We start from the raw sequence: 14,155 nt of genomic DNA on the forward strand, positions 1-14,155 counted from the left end.
ATTGAGTAATTTTACCAACATAAATTCACACCTTTGACCTAGGAACAAGCTTTTTTTTTTGTAAAAATGTTGCCTCTTTAGTCACCTCCCCATATACCCTCCCCTAGTATCTGCTCACACACCCATCGCGCTGTGCGGGTATGTAAACTCCAGTACCGTTCGTCTTCTTCATTCGCAACAGCTCCGACCGGACGGTCTCCGGCTTTCTCTCGCTGGAGTTCGAAAGAGCCCAAGGCATCGAAGATGACCAGCTGGTCGCGCATGTTCACATCGACGCAAGGCCGATGCTTGTTGTCGTTGTTGCTGCTCTCTGGCCCGGGCTTGTCGGAATTCCCACTAAGCTCCTGGATAAAATCGTTCACGCAATTCTCTACCAAGTCGTCTAGAGTTGATATCGTGTTGTTTTCTCCTCTTTCCCCTCGCTGTTTTTTATTGTGACGGTTGTTGCTGCGACTTTTGAATCCATTGAAGAGGGCATCGGTTCCAATAGTCAACCCCGTGGACATGTGTGCCACGAGTAGAATGTACAGGTGCGTACTATGGTGGGTGGCTTTTGAGGAATATAGGCTGATTGGAACAATTTCGTCGTCATCTTCATGTTCCACAGCGGGAAACAGCGACTGTTTATCTGCAATCCGTCTTAGCGCCCGACGTAGGTGAGTGTAGGTCGTCTCTTCGAGGTATTCGCGTATGGTTAGTTTGGGGTTGAACATCTCGTAGTCATAACCATGTTGGCTCCCTTCGCGACCTGCTTGGCGTCTATCTTTGCGATTTCCCTGTGCCTGCTGGTCCCCAAATTCCGTGTCTGGCGCGAGAATGGTCATGTCAATCTTTGTAATAGTTGACCTTCTGAATTTACTAAGGTTAAGCGCAGGGAAACCACTTGGTATTGAGCCACCAGCTCCATGTGTCAAAGCATCCAAGTCTGATGCTTGTAATGGATGGATTAGAAAAGTCACCGCGCCCAACTCGTTCGGCCCTGTGGACCATCCTCGCCCATTTAATCTGACCGACAACTTTGGCAATCCGATTTTTCCTAGGTTGGGGACTAGGACTTGGTCGATGTATTCAAATGACGGGGCACAGCTGACGTTGGTACCGCCAGTGACATGCAACCGCACCGGTTTCCCGGTCAGGCTGCTAGCGTAAACCAGATAGGGATATAGAGCCTGGAAAATGAGAAAGATTGACCCGACAGTAGACTGACGTATAGTATATTCAGGCTTGATTTTTGGCAGTTCTCCGTTTGCTAATGTAAGATCTAATAGAGTTTTGGCCGATTCGCGAGCTTTTTTCTCTGTTCGTGTTTCCCGTTCGTCGCCGTGTAGACGGCCGCGAGGGTAAAATGTAAGCGCCTTGGATCCAACCTCCCCACCGACGACCTCCCCTTGGCAAATCTCAGAAAGAAATTTGATCGCGGCTGCATGTGAGCCCTTCAACCCCGTCCTTCCTTGACGTTTTCCGCGAATGTCGGTGATGGTGATGGGCTTGCCGGTGAGGGCAGACAGGGCAACGGCATTGCGAACCAGTTGGCCGCCGCCTTCGAGCATTCTACCATCGAGATGGATTATTTCTTCTTCTGTGTAAGGCTGTGTGCCGTTGTTTTCTGCTCCTGCCATGGTTGCTGGGATTGTCGAACTGGACGAAGCAGGTTAGATAGATACTAAGGCTCTGGATCGCCCGCATGAGACAGCTTTGCTTGATGAAAATAAACTGAATTGACTGTGTGTAAGGATAAGTACAGGATTTTATTACCAAACTCGTTCGCCGACTATGACGATTTGTGTATGACTCAGGATGAGTCCGGAGGCTGAGCCCGCTAAAACTAAACATAGTCAAACATGAATTAGATAAGCAGCACCAAGTATTGGGATTAAAAGAACATTAAATAGATTTGTATTGATTAGTATTTTTTAATATTTCCTTTTAAATTATAATACCTCTATCTAAATCTTATTTATATATGAACTAAGAAATTTAAATATATTCTATTCATAGCTGGTACGTTTACTTTAAAAATTAAAATTTTAATTAGGAACTAAGGAGTGCTAGCTTTATCTAACTTTTTTAGATAGAAGAGTTAGAGGGTCAATACGATTGTATATTTGGAATAATCAAGATAAATACCAGCTGACACTTGTTACTTTCAATGTTTTATCAAGACATAACATGAGATGGACTGCAAAACACACCTTCACTTGATATGAAACCGTCATATGCCGGGACAAGTACAAGATTTTCAACGCCACTTGAAATTAACTTACTCCAAATAACCAGTCTACTGTTAAGCTGCTGCTAATTGAGAAGCAATCTCCAGAATATTGGAGTCGATAATTACATGGGCAGCACTTGAAGGCACTTTGCCAGCATGCATGGTTCCCACATTAGAGAGCACGCTGATTACACAGTCGCCCTCCTCTTTCCACCATAATGCCCCCGTGAAGCCTAAAACACCGCCAAAGTGTCCCAGCCATGCGTTGGTTCCATGGTCCCTCCGTCTGAAAATACCGTGACCCATCTCGGATGAGTCCGTGGCAGGCCTCCACGTAGTCATGATATCCAGGGACTCTGAGCTCAACAGCCTCCCATCGCGAAGGGCGACAGCAAATTTGGTGAGGTCCGAAGCAGAGGAAACCATGCCGCCTGCAACCCACTCGACAGACAAATTGGACTTGGTGCAGTCAATAAGCCTACCATCTCGTGCGCCGGGAAAGGACGGACATATTCCCGCTGTGTCGCGAAATGTGTCCGTAGCCCACTGGTACCGGTGGGCCAGTTTCCCTTGGTTTGGAGGCTCGAATCCCTCAAGAAACGTGTGTTCCATGGCCAATGGCTCGAGGATCCGTCGACGAATTTCCGCCTCTGCAGTGCTCTGGGTGATCTTTTCTATCATCAAACCGAGCAGCGTGTAGTTGGTGTTGGCGTAGTACCAATCGCCCCTGCTCGGGGCAGTAATCTTTGGCCGACGAATGTAGCCCAGAGGCTCAACCTTGTCCCATATATGCGTTGGATCCAGCTTACTACCACGCCCTTCTCGGATCCATAAAGAGTCGTCTTCCCAGCTGTCTATGCCCGCCGTGTGACTCAACAGCTGCGCGACGGTCGCTTCTGCGGCATCATCAATGTCACGGTATATCTCGCTGCCTAGAATCCTGCAGACGGTGTCCGACAAATGCAACTTGCCCTCCTCTATAAGCTGGAAGATGACAACAGCAGTAAATACCTTGGTGATGCTGCCGATGCCGAAGACGTGAGTGGGCTCGATGGCCTGGAGGCCGTCCGACACACCGGCCGTCAAGGTCCAATGCCCCCGCGATGAGGCTATTTCGACCGAGAGCCCAGGCACTCCAGCTGCGATACTTTCCTCAAGTATCGCATTGAGCTTGGCGAGGCAATCTGCCTGATGAGTAGTGCACATGCTAGCCATGAGATTTGAGAACACCTATATAACATTTAAATTGATGTGGATGGCTGCTGACCAAGAGCGATTGTCCCGGGTGGGGATTGTGGACACAGCTAGTGGGACTGGCCTGGTTGGTGGTTACACTTCTCCAGTGATGTTTTTTTGTTTACGATAGTATCCTGGGAGAATAAATAACTCTTAATACTCACTAGATAGTATTGTCTAATAGCCCATCTCTTAATAAAAGGCACGTATATATTAACCATGGATATATTACTATAGATAGGCAGCTAGACGTATAGATCTAGGTTAATATAGCTATAGTCTAAAATCCTATTAGGCTATATAGCTGGGGCCATAAGGTCTATCCAGTTAGATGATTAATGATCAATGTCACTGCAAGCTATACAGTCTAGAAAGCCTCTAATATATAGTTTTCTAATCTGATAGGCTATAAGATTTATAGCTATTAAGATATCTATTATAAGAGATGGTATATATTTTGATTAATAAAATTTACAGCAGCTTATTTTATTATCTCTATTCTATAATGGTCTTATGCTTAGAAAATATTATAGAGACTAAGTTGCTCTTATTATTCTAAGCTAACTAGAGATATTCTGAAGGATCAATTACCGCCAGGATAGGATGGTCATATCAGGAATTAGGATAGAACAGGAAATTAAGACTGACTTAATCTACTGGGACGGGACGGTCCCATCTGGAATCGGGACGAGACGGGAAATTAGGACTGATTTAGTCCTGAATCAGGAGAGTAATGTAAGACAAGATATCTTGATATAGGACCTAGAAGTTCCAATAGGAGTTCTAATTAATTAATTAGATTAGTTTATATATTTGCTTAGTAGTTTGATCCAATGATATAAATCCAAATAATTAAGTGGGATCAGTGATTTCATCCCCAAGCAGAATAAGCTGCCAAGTGACGAATTGGGCCCGATTTGGTTAGTAACGGTAGATCTCGCTGTGGGGATGATCCACGTCGTTCCCTGCATATCTACTTGATGTACAGGAGTAGGTCAATGTTGCATACGAGATTACTACACTAAATGATCGATATAAACACGTCTCGCTCAGACACTACCACAATCCTAAGCAAACGATACTTCAATCTGTTCAAAAGACCTATGGATCAAGTATATTACCTTTGCCAGTCCTTCTATTCTCTGAAAAGATGCCGGATTAATTATCTTCAGTCTTCCATCAAAAATAAGACTGCAGTTATAACTGGAGCTGGTGATAATCTTGAAGATGTGCGACAAAAACACGTGGTCAGCTATCGTTCTAGTCCTTCACATGTCTTATTTACTAATCCAACTAGTTCGTCGGGTCATTTCTCGACACGCAAGCGTTTGCAAATGCAATGGCTCGCAAACATAAACGCCTCGGCTCACCTGCCAATGGACAATAGAACTCCATAAGCTACATAGTATATAGTCTTTATCGGAAGTGTCGCATCGCACATAAACACGGCCGCTCAGAATATCAGCGAGTACCTAGCTTCAAATCAGCGGTGCGCGGATTGGGTAGGATTTTCCAGTAAACAGTGGAGTAGTATGGTAGAATCTATAGTCTTTGTTAGAAATATTCACGATATAAAACCTCCGGGTGTCCCATGATTGGCTGTTTCTTCGCGGCGGCAGCTGACCAATCAGCAGCCACCAATTACGCTATTTTTGATCCGCGCCCGACGTCACTATTTCGATCTTCCTTTCTTCTCGTTCTTTTTCCTCTGGCAATCACCGTCAAGAAGCGCCACAAAAGTGTACTATCTGTGATTTCACGCCACTGCAATATATACTTGATTCTCGATCTCGTCTCTGGCCAGTCCAGTCACGCCTCTTTTGCGTTTTCGGTTTCCCGGCTCCGTCGTCTGTATACCTTCAACATGCTGTGCCCGATTACAATCACCAAGTTCATTGGGACTGTTTCTTTGGGGCTATTGACGGTAAGTTGCTTAATATTCTTTCGCCGCGTAACACCTGCGCGCCGTTTTCAGTTCAAGGCTAATGGCTTCTGGCGCATAGGGCGTTTCTTATTCCACGGCATTCGTCACTCTACCAGCCCTAAAAGCCCTCCCAACGGCATCGCATGCTACTCGAGCCTTGAAAGATGTCAAGCGTCGCTCGCGAAAACACGCTATCCGGCTGTCGAATCTAGCGACCTCTTGTCTCTTCTTCGCCTGGTTTGTCGTGCCGAAACGCAAGAAGCACCCATACCTGCTTTGGGTGTGCCTGACCTCCACCATCGGCTCTCTCGGGGTGGATTTCTGGTTTAATCGGTCTTTGGGATTAGGCGGCTGGCTCCGCACTGTGGTTGAAGACATTGATTTCCCATCGCTAAGTGTTCGCCAACGGCCGGCGTCGAAGAAAGACGATGATCTCGTCGTTGTGGAATCCGATGCCGACTTCAACGGTGAAAGCGTGCAGCGCGATATGGACAGAGAACGCAGACTGCAATTCACGCGCTCCTGGTTTTCTGGCGCCGCGCTGGCCATGGCAATCGTCGGCTTGTGGGGTGATGGTGCTTGAATGGTGAATTGTTCACGAAAACAAATAATGAATACGAGTGATTTATTCTGTGCGCTTTCGAAGGCTGGATTTTCGACGGCTTTGGTGTATAGCAGCAACCCTCCGCTTCGATTGTATAATCTGCTGTCTGTTATTTTTTCCCCTCTCCTGGCAAATTCACTGTCTCACCTCATGCTGTATAATGTCTCTTTTTCTTCTTCTACAAAATCTACTATGGCGATAATGTGGTATAAATAGCAATGGCACAAGTGGTTTTTTTTTAACTTCAATATGTTGCCCCTGTGTCTCTTGCGTCATAACTCACGCGAGGAAGGAGCCCTGCTCTCCTGTGCTCCTTCCTGTTGCTGCCATCCGGCTCGACTTCTTCTGTTGACGTTTGCAACGAGCATTGTTTGTCTCTTCTCCATCCTCATGTTTTCATATTAACAGTACTGTGTATGATTGTTGCACCTTTTAAACGGCCACCTTCAACCATGCTATCGGACTCGGCACATCGAATGAGACGCTCAAAGTCGGCTCCATCTGTTCGCAGACGTCATCCAGCTACCTCAGTCCCCGAACCTCTAGATGCAGAGACCGCCCGGCATCACGCTACCAAGGCTGCATCTCTGGCTATGACTCAAGCTAAAGACAAAAGCCATGTCTCTCACGAAGAAAGAAAATCCAGAAGCGAGGATGTCACGCCGGCCCCTGCAACTACTACCATCCGCCGTAGTTCCAGCATCCGTTTCACCCAAGAAGCCGGTCTTCCCAAATATCACAATACCACTACTTCTAATAATCCTACAAGAGTGCCGCGTGAAACAAAAGGTTCCAATGAGCAGCAACTGCCGGTCGATACACGTACAGACAATGGATTTCAGGGCTTCGGAAACGAGGAATTTTTTACTCCATCATCCTACCGACGGCTCCGAAAAGCCCGATCCATGTTTTCGACGAAATCACTTAGGAACAACCGTGGCAGTGAAACTGCACCCCCGACTGAGACTTCCCGTACAGACTGTCCTTCGCGTCAGAAAAGTACTGAGCCTGCTGCCGATACGCACAGATCTCTTCGACATTCTCTATCATTCTTCAACGGGAACTCGCAGGCAATCCGCCGGGTGAAAAGTCAGCATGCACTGGGCGGTGCTCGGTCACGCGTTTCTGAGGAAGAAGATTGCCCTATTCCTCGAAGCCATCCATCACTGCAGTCGTGGGAAGGTCGACTCGCTCAAAAGTCACTTAGACCTACGCCCAGACCAATGAGAGAGCTAAGTCCTGATGACGACGTAGTTCCGGTTACAAATGGTCTTCACAAGAAAGCTCGAACCTTTTCCCTCAATATCAAAAAGCGTTTGAAACGGGTCTTTGGCCGACCGGGCTATGTTGAAGACGAGCTTCCAGAAGAACCAGCCTTTGGATCTCCGTACCAAGATAACTCGGTATTTGATAGGTGAGCACCAGCACAACCCATGTTTTGCTCTGATTGAAATTATAGTACTAACTCGAATGTAGCCCGACGACTATTGGTGGAACATCGCCGCCAATACTTCATCCCAAGCAAAGCTTTGAGAGCATTGCTACATCAGCATCTCGGGTCACAAGCTGGACCAATTCCACTGCAGGAAATACTGTCAAAGGAAAACCTCATCTTGGCCGCAATCATCTTTCAACCATTGCAGAAAGTGGCGATTCTTTCATTGGACGGCGCTCTGGAGTGCCTGAGACGCATGGGCCAGAACAGGACGAATATCAACAGGGGAAACAAATCGATTCGCAACGAGTTTACTCGGCTTTGATGAAGCATATTGGCGAGACAGCATCCAAGGATGGGGAGAGGGTGCTGTCAAGTGGCACCATTAGAGGATATCCGGTCATCACAGAACGCTCTTCATCTGTCCAGTCTCAACGAGAGGGTCGCAGCATTCGGCAAATGGCGAGCGACATGTCAATGAAAACTGCTCGAACGTCTCTTCCTGTGGATTCTCGACCGGAGAGCCCCCAAAGCCATTCATCTTATTCCCGCTACCTAGAAACCAGCAGACCCGTTATCCCTACGAAGACCTTGATGCACGGCGGGCTGCCTTCCAAAAAATCCTCAAGTTCTCTTCGAGAGTCTGAGTCGCCCTTTTTCCCTTCAAGCGCATCGGTGAAACCGAAAACCCCAAGTCCATATAGAGTGGCAATGAATTCGATACGTGAAATCGAAGATTCTGATAATGACGCTGCCAGTGTCATAACCAAGCAGGCCGCGAATACGAGACGCGTTTCAACATCACCCAGTATTTATTCCAGAACGCCAAGCGGATGTGCCGTAAGTCGAGAGGATCTTCCGCACGAAGTCGAAGATCCTATGCGGTCGGGTATGGTGACGATTTTTGATAGCCAAGTTCTGTACAGGTCTCCCAAGAAAAACGCCTCGCCAGCAGCAAATCTCAGATCAAAGAATAGCGCGGAATGGAAGAAATGGATGGATTCTCAGATCAAAAACAGTGCCGTCTTCGATGCGCCTAGATTGTCTAGCCCATCAGATGCAAGAAAACACCACCGAGAAGATGCTGAGTGTGGTGAAGAGCCACTACGAATAGGGGATGGAACTGGTGGTAAAAGCTCCGAATATACAGAAAGGTTGCGACCAAAAAGTTCCTTGAGTGGGCTGCATAGCTTGAACGAGTCCCAGGAATTCCGCCTCCCAACTCCGATAACAGAGAGAAAATTGTCAGGGCAAAGTAATTTCTCTCGCCCCCTCAGCCGTCAGTCAATAGGATCATTCAAGACGGTAGATCGGCATGGAAATACGATGAGTCGTTTATACGAAGATTCCAGCAGTGTCAAGCTTTTCAATCGACAGGATACACGGGCGTCACCTGCCGAACCCACAAAGTCAACACGGTCCATTGATCTTTCCAATTCTCCAAACCGCAGATTGGCGATCAAAACAGCACGCGAAGCAAGACTCAACCGCAGCCCCGGTAACCTGAGTACATTTCAACAGGTTGATGGATTGAAAGATGTGAAAGATATTCAATTTCGATCAATCCGAGGAGGTTCGCCCTACTCTGCACGCAACAAAGAGAATGAAACGTCTCCAGCAATGCACAAGAAGGACAATTTGTCAGAGCTGCATACAACTATAGATAGCAAACGCATGGTAGATATATTTTTGCATAGCCGACGTGAGAGGGAGGATACACCTGATCGTGATGCTGATGTGCCGGCCTTTATCTGAGAGAGAACCAACGTTGACCCAGTTTCCCTCCCCCCTTTTAGCAAAAAAGTTTTCTTATTGTGTATTCAATGGTTACCTGTGATTATCAGTATATAGTGAGAAGGTGGATAGCATACGCATACCTCTCCATCCCCGCAGTGCTTGGATCAAATGACCAGTTACTGTAAGAATTAGTTAGTCGAATCAACTGATCAGTCATTACTCTACATCCTCATTCTGCTCAAGTTACATATGTAACATTTGAAGCCTCCAAGAATCGAAAATTTTAATTAAAAATATTTAGAAATCAGTGTTTCTCCTTTGATCCACCCATGTAGTCACACACTTTTTTTTTGCTTTTCACAAATAGGGTGATCCGATCCAACTTTGCGTGGCACAACATTTTTTTTCCTGGGTATTTCAAAATTTACCTGTGGCATAATGATATATAAAAATATAGGTATAGATATACAGAGATGTGTATTTCAGCGGCAGTAATTTGCAGGAAAACTACCCTTGACGCCATTAAGCTCGCCCTGCCACCACTCATCAGTGCTCTCCGTTTTCTTGATGACGCGGATTCGATCGCCTTCGCGGAATGACAGGTCTCCAGCTCCCTGGCCACCAAAGTCGTACAGTGCAGTCACGAACGTTGCGCGTGTGGATGAGGAGGCACGCGGTGGTGGCGGTGGTGGAGGAGGCTTTTTCTTTGCTGCTGCTGCTACTGCTGCTCCGATACCACTAATGCCAGGTGTTGTCGGTTTTGATGATGATGATGACGGCTGGCTGCTGAAATAATCACCTCGCGGACCAGGGGAAGCGTGGCGTCCAGGAGTGATTGCTGGTGAAGGGTAGGAACTGTTGGATGCGTAATCGGACGCGCCTGGAGAGGACGATCTAATCCGGGAGTTGTAGCTATTTGAGTGTGAAGATGGCGAGGTAGACAGGTAATCTCCAATCCGTGGCTTTGTGTCCAGGTTTGGAGCCGGGGGAGCAAGGCCGCGAGTCGGCGAAGCAGTAGCTGATATCTGTCGATTGTAGCTGGGGCGTCGCGAGCCAAGCCCAGTGCCGTTGCTTCCATTGCGTCGTTCTTCGCTGGTACGAGGGCCCTTGCCGCTTGAAATACACGCCATCCCGTCTGTCTCCTGTTGAATGGGAGAAACCTGACTTTGCCACGTCTGGATAACTTGCTCCATTGGCGGCGGCGGAGACGGGAACTGTTCTTGCTCCGAGTAGGTATGGAGGACAGTGTAGTAGTTGGCCAGAAGCGTGTACTGTATTTGGATTTGTGCTTCGAGTAGAAACGGTAAGAGGGAAAAAATTGCCGAAAGCAGCGGTGGCATGCTTTGTCGCAGGTGATCGTCTGCGCCGTTGTACTCCTAGATTGAGGAAAGCAATTCTTGTCAGTCATTTAAAAGCATGGTTTTTACCGGATCAAGAAAAAAAAAAGAAATTCACCTCTTTCGCTCTTGCTAAATCGCTCTCGGCTTTGGCTAGGGCGGCATTGTCTCGATCTGATCGTTTAGCTTTTTTCAAATAGTTATCAACCCGATTTTGAAAGTGTTCAAAATCCAACTGAAAAGGGTAAAAGTTAGTTGGAATAGCTAAAACTTTTGAAAACCTGGGCGACTGACTTTTTTGTCTTCTCGTTTCTTGATTGTTTTCTTAAGAGGCGCTATCATATCCTTGGCCTTCTGAGCTGGGTTGATTATTCGATCATCAACGGCACGGACTTCGTCTGACAAGTCCGTTCGAAGGGATTCATATTCTTCGTAAAGGCGGTTGGTTCTTGAAATAAGGGTTTTCGATGTCAGTTTCGGGGTTGGCGATCGCTCGCTAGGCGACTCTGAAGAGCCGATAATGGGCGCGTATATTTCTTCGAATTCGTGGACAAGTCGGCCTTGATAGGTCAATATTGATACCCAGGCATCACGCCAGGCTTTTGTGGATTCGATTATCTACCCAAGAAGCAGGTTAGTGATCATCGCTTCGCATAAGGGAACGTCCATTGTCATATCCTCGTACCTTGGCCAGAAGTTTATCGGCTTCGTCAAAGTCTTTTAGCATCACCGAGACCTGGCTGTCATCGGCACTCCGCTTCATAAGCCTTCCAAACTGTCTGTGTACGGACTGCATTGCGACGGGTGATTTCGAGCTACGTGCTCTTATGCGATTATCGTAGTGGAATAATCTAGTTGGTTTCACCGAATTGTCGGCCGTTTGCTCCCTCGGTTCAGGGGGGAATGGTCGCGCGAAAGCGTGAGCTTCGAAGAGCGCATGAAAATGTCAGTTCTAGAACACAAGGTTTGATGACAGCGGGCAACCCCGCGGGGATGCGGGCAAGGGCGATTCAGGTGACAGTAAACAAAGGGGAAAGAAGCGACAAGCACCCAATGCAAGCAGAAGCAGAAACCAGAGCAAACAAAATGATGCGAAAGAAAGAAGGGATCCTGGATGGCGGGGACGGCGCATCAGATAAAAAGGGAACGAGGAATGGTAAATTACCAGCTACGCGTGTTCAGCCACGATCGCTGCGAGGGCCTGGACCCACGTGTGTTTCAGGCCGAGCTATCAGTTAATGAATCCTGTTTGGCCGTCATGTGCAGGTCGCCCATTTCGGCCAAGAATGACCGATAGTTAATAATGCAGCGCGAATTGTTGCGATATCTATGTCGCTAGCCTTGCTTGCAGCGCCGAAGGGGGGGAGCACAGGCGTGGGGCTTGTCTGTCTAGCTCCTGGCTTGTTGGCGCTATTCCCGAGTTGAGGCTGAGTAGCAACTTGCATGCATCGATAGCCTTGTTATTGCGTATGCCTGTGCCAAGTATATTGCTGTTTTCTTCAGCGACCCAAGGACGATTCAAGCATTATCGCGGTGATTGAGCGATGTTTGTTGTGAGGGGAAAGAAGGCAGGAGCCTAGATTTGGCTCCGCACTATTAAGTATTAACTGTTAGCTCCTTCCTCCCGTTCTAGGCCTCAACGGTCAACCTTGTCTACCGTCAACACGCGTCTCAACACGTCCCCCGCAATACCCTCAGAGACTTCAATTTCAACTCAACCAGCCACCGCTACCGCTTCGAATACCCCCGAGATTCTGGTACGAGGAGAATGAAGCTCTATACGGGCTGATGCCATGTCTGTCCGCGGAACCCCCAGCGCCAGCGTGCCGGCCAGCCAGAATACAGCCCCGGTGATCAAATTTCGTTGTCTATTCACCCACGATGTCCGTCGCAAGGCCAAGCGCTGGCAGGATGGCTACCTCAAGTTCCACACCTTCAATAAGCGCGCCATGGTCTATGACGATACTGGCAACTTTATAGGCGATCATCACTGGCGCGACAGCAACGACATCCAGGATGGCGATGAATTGGAGCTGGACAAGGGTGTTCTCATCCAGGTGAGCGAGTGCATGGAAACCACCCAGGCCGATCTGTCCGCCCTGTTCGAAAAGCGAAAGGCCAGCCAGGGGTCTCCCCAGCAAGAGAAATCGTCGGCGCCGCCGCCGCCTTCCTCACGCACTCCACTGCCCCCGCGGACAGGGCCGCCCAAGTCTCTCAACGATCTCTTGGGCATCAAACGACCGACTACCGGCCGTGCCGTTCCTCTTCAATCGCCTTATGAGCAACGCCATTCGTCGCCGGCAAGACCAGAAATCAACAAGCAAGACGGGCCCCCGGCAAAGCGACAGAGACAACAGCCCAGCACCGGACCCTCGCAACGAGAAAGCGTTCGGAAAGAAATTCAAATATCGTCTGAAATAATCGAGTTGGAAGATCCAACCCCACAAGCACAGCAGGCGAGGCCGATGCCAAGCAAGCCTTCGGTGACGAGTAGGTCAAAAGATGTAAACAGACATCAGAAGAAGTCCAATGTCTCGAAAGCTGCCATCCCCGAGCCAGCTTCGAACTGTCCAACTATTGATCAGCAGAAGCAATCACATGCCCCGGGAAAAGCAGTGCGTTCGGTGGCTGCAGCACATGATGGCCCACACCCGGAGCATGACGAACTTCCTTCAAGAGCTTCTGTATCCACAAACACGAATCAAGTATCTCATGAAAGGGGGGAGCCTGACGTCCGCAGGCCCAATACCCCGATCAATCCTCTACGCATGTCTATTCAAGAACCTCGTCAAAAGCTCATGTATAGAGCACGTCCGCCGAAAGCCGCGAGCAGTTCCACCACAGAAACTGTACAGGCGAGCTCCAAGTCAGTACACATCTCTCGAAAGTGATTGGCCCTCATTGACGGAATATCCTTAGTCAATTTATTGATGGGTCACTTTCCGCGCAGCTCAATCCTGCCTTTGACATCTCGGCTTCGACCCTTGCAGTCCTCGAAGATATAGACGACAATGGTTCTTTGAGGGACGTGAGGGACACACGTCTCTTGAGGGGAGATAATACCCTTCCTAAAGAATCAACATCACAATCACTTCGAAGAACTGCACTTTATAATATTCCTTCCCACTCAACAATTCACGGTTCTGCTGCTTCCCCTGGTGGCATATATGTATCAAGCGATGATAGCCCCTCACTTCCGAGAGCGAATATTGAACCCAGTGATGAGAGCGCTCATGCGGAAAAGCATACACTAATGCGAAGCCATTCCGATCTATCTTCTATGCTTCCTGATTCTCATCCGGCAGTATCGGCTCCTGATACCCGTATTCCGGAGCTTGTGGGAGACGCGAATCCCGCGCCTCCTGCCAGGCGAAACGAACCCAAACTGTTCCGAAAATCCCACTCTGATACAACCGCTCTGCGTAATGCGGACTATCACCGTCATGGGCCATCTTTACCCGTTGCCACCAGTCGACCGGCGAGAATGGAGCCGATCCATGAAACCGACAAAGGTCCATGGACGGCTGAAGCTTGGGATTTCTTTGACTGGTGGCCACCGGGACGCCCGAAGCCTTGTTGAGATTGATTTACAGCATTGAACTAACGATTTATGACGTGCCATGTTCTAAACCTTACGGCTTTATTAGTATATATATTCCCCTGTATAGAT

At 48.2% G+C, this 14,155-nt stretch overlaps 6 protein-coding genes across 6 annotated transcripts; 3 read left to right on the forward strand and 3 right to left on the reverse strand.

Annotated features, from left to right (window-relative positions):
• Positions 1–77: 77 nt before the first annotated feature.
• TRUGW13939_08199 (uncharacterized protein) lies at positions 78–1,619 on the reverse strand (the record flags this gene model as incomplete). The annotated part of the gene is made up of 1 exon (XM_035491335.1): positions 78–1,619. The coding sequence occupies one exon, from the start codon at positions 1,617–1,619 to the stop codon at positions 78–80; it is 1,542 nt and encodes a 513-aa protein (XP_035347228.1).
• A 665-nt stretch (positions 1,620–2,284) lies between these two features.
• TRUGW13939_08200 (uncharacterized protein) lies at positions 2,285–3,418 on the reverse strand (the record flags this gene model as incomplete). The annotated part of the gene is made up of 1 exon (XM_035491336.1): positions 2,285–3,418. The coding sequence occupies one exon, from the start codon at positions 3,416–3,418 to the stop codon at positions 2,285–2,287; it is 1,134 nt and encodes a 377-aa protein (XP_035347229.1).
• Positions 3,419–5,312: 1,894 nt separating this feature from the next.
• TRUGW13939_08201 (uncharacterized protein) lies at positions 5,313–5,955 on the forward strand (the record flags this gene model as incomplete). The annotated part of the gene is made up of 2 exons (XM_035491337.1): positions 5,313–5,372; positions 5,452–5,955. The coding sequence occupies 2 exons, from the start codon at positions 5,313–5,315 to the stop codon at positions 5,953–5,955; spliced, it is 564 nt and encodes a 187-aa protein (XP_035347230.1).
• A 497-nt stretch (positions 5,956–6,452) lies between these two features.
• Positions 6,453–9,166, forward strand: TRUGW13939_08202 (uncharacterized protein; the record flags this gene model as incomplete). Its single annotated transcript, XM_035491338.1, has 2 exons — positions 6,453–7,390; positions 7,453–9,166. The coding sequence occupies 2 exons, from the start codon at positions 6,453–6,455 to the stop codon at positions 9,164–9,166; spliced, it is 2,652 nt and encodes an 883-aa protein (XP_035347231.1).
• Positions 9,167–9,630: 464 nt separating this feature from the next.
• TRUGW13939_08203 (uncharacterized protein) lies at positions 9,631–11,281 on the reverse strand (the record flags this gene model as incomplete). The annotated part of the gene is made up of 4 exons (XM_035491339.1): positions 9,631–10,524; positions 10,604–10,720; positions 10,780–11,103; positions 11,171–11,281. 4 exons carry the CDS (start codon positions 11,279–11,281, stop codon positions 9,631–9,633), a joined length of 1,446 nt encoding a protein of 481 aa, XP_035347232.1.
• A 997-nt stretch (positions 11,282–12,278) lies between these two features.
• On the forward strand, positions 12,279–14,065 carry TRUGW13939_08204 (uncharacterized protein; the record flags this gene model as incomplete). Its single annotated transcript, XM_035491340.1, has 2 exons — positions 12,279–13,351; positions 13,405–14,065. The coding sequence occupies 2 exons, from the start codon at positions 12,279–12,281 to the stop codon at positions 14,063–14,065; spliced, it is 1,734 nt and encodes a 577-aa protein (XP_035347233.1).
• Between the last annotated feature and the right edge of the window lie 90 nt (positions 14,066–14,155).

This window comes from Talaromyces rugulosus, chromosome IV (genome assembly GCF_013368755.1).
Source record: "Talaromyces rugulosus chromosome IV, complete sequence".
NCBI classification, from domain to species: domain Eukaryota; kingdom Fungi; phylum Ascomycota; class Eurotiomycetes; order Eurotiales; family Trichocomaceae; genus Talaromyces; species Talaromyces rugulosus.